This window comes from Plasmopara halstedii, assembly GCF_900000015.1.
Source record: "Plasmopara halstedii genome assembly, contig: Scaffold_437, whole genome shotgun sequence".
NCBI classification, from domain to species: Eukaryota; Oomycota; class Peronosporomycetes; order Peronosporales; family Peronosporaceae; genus Plasmopara; species Plasmopara halstedii.
The window spans coordinates 388,880-389,263 of NW_020187357.1; the positions used below are offsets into that span (position 1 = coordinate 388,880).

The 384-nt window shown below is 39.3% G+C and overlaps 1 protein-coding gene across 1 annotated transcript; it reads right to left on the reverse strand.

Moving 5' to 3' along the window:
• Positions 1-105: 105 nt before the first annotated feature.
• On the reverse strand, positions 106-379 carry PHALS_09954 (uncharacterized protein; the record flags this gene model as incomplete). Its single annotated transcript, XM_024725296.1, has 2 exons — positions 106-146; positions 223-379. The coding sequence occupies 2 exons, from the start codon at positions 377-379 to the stop codon at positions 106-108; spliced, it is 198 nt and encodes a 65-aa protein (XP_024576087.1).
• Between the last annotated feature and the right edge of the window lie 5 nt (positions 380-384).

Here is a 384-nt window from a genome sequence, read left to right on the forward strand (position 1 = left end):
TGGTAATCATGTGGATCAAAGCAATGTCAGTGTGCACTGTATTTAATATCCTGATAGGATGGAAAGGGGTATCGGGGTGAGAGCTTTGGTACGTTTTCCCATTTATCAGCCACAGCCTTGCTGTTTGGTCAAACTTACTTTTTCTTCTTTTGAATGCGAAGGGGAAGTCTTTTAACATTTTATCCGGTGGCAAATCCGTGTGTTTGAAGAAATCAAACACACCTTTTTCGATCTGTTTTCCAAATTCTTTCAGTTCAGGAATTTTTGGTAGCTTGTAAAAGAGCCTTGCAATAGTGACTGGATGGTAAGCTTTCTCCAAAACGGAAAATGGCGTCACAACCTTCGGTTTTGAGATGTCATTGTACTTATTCATATACATCAGAA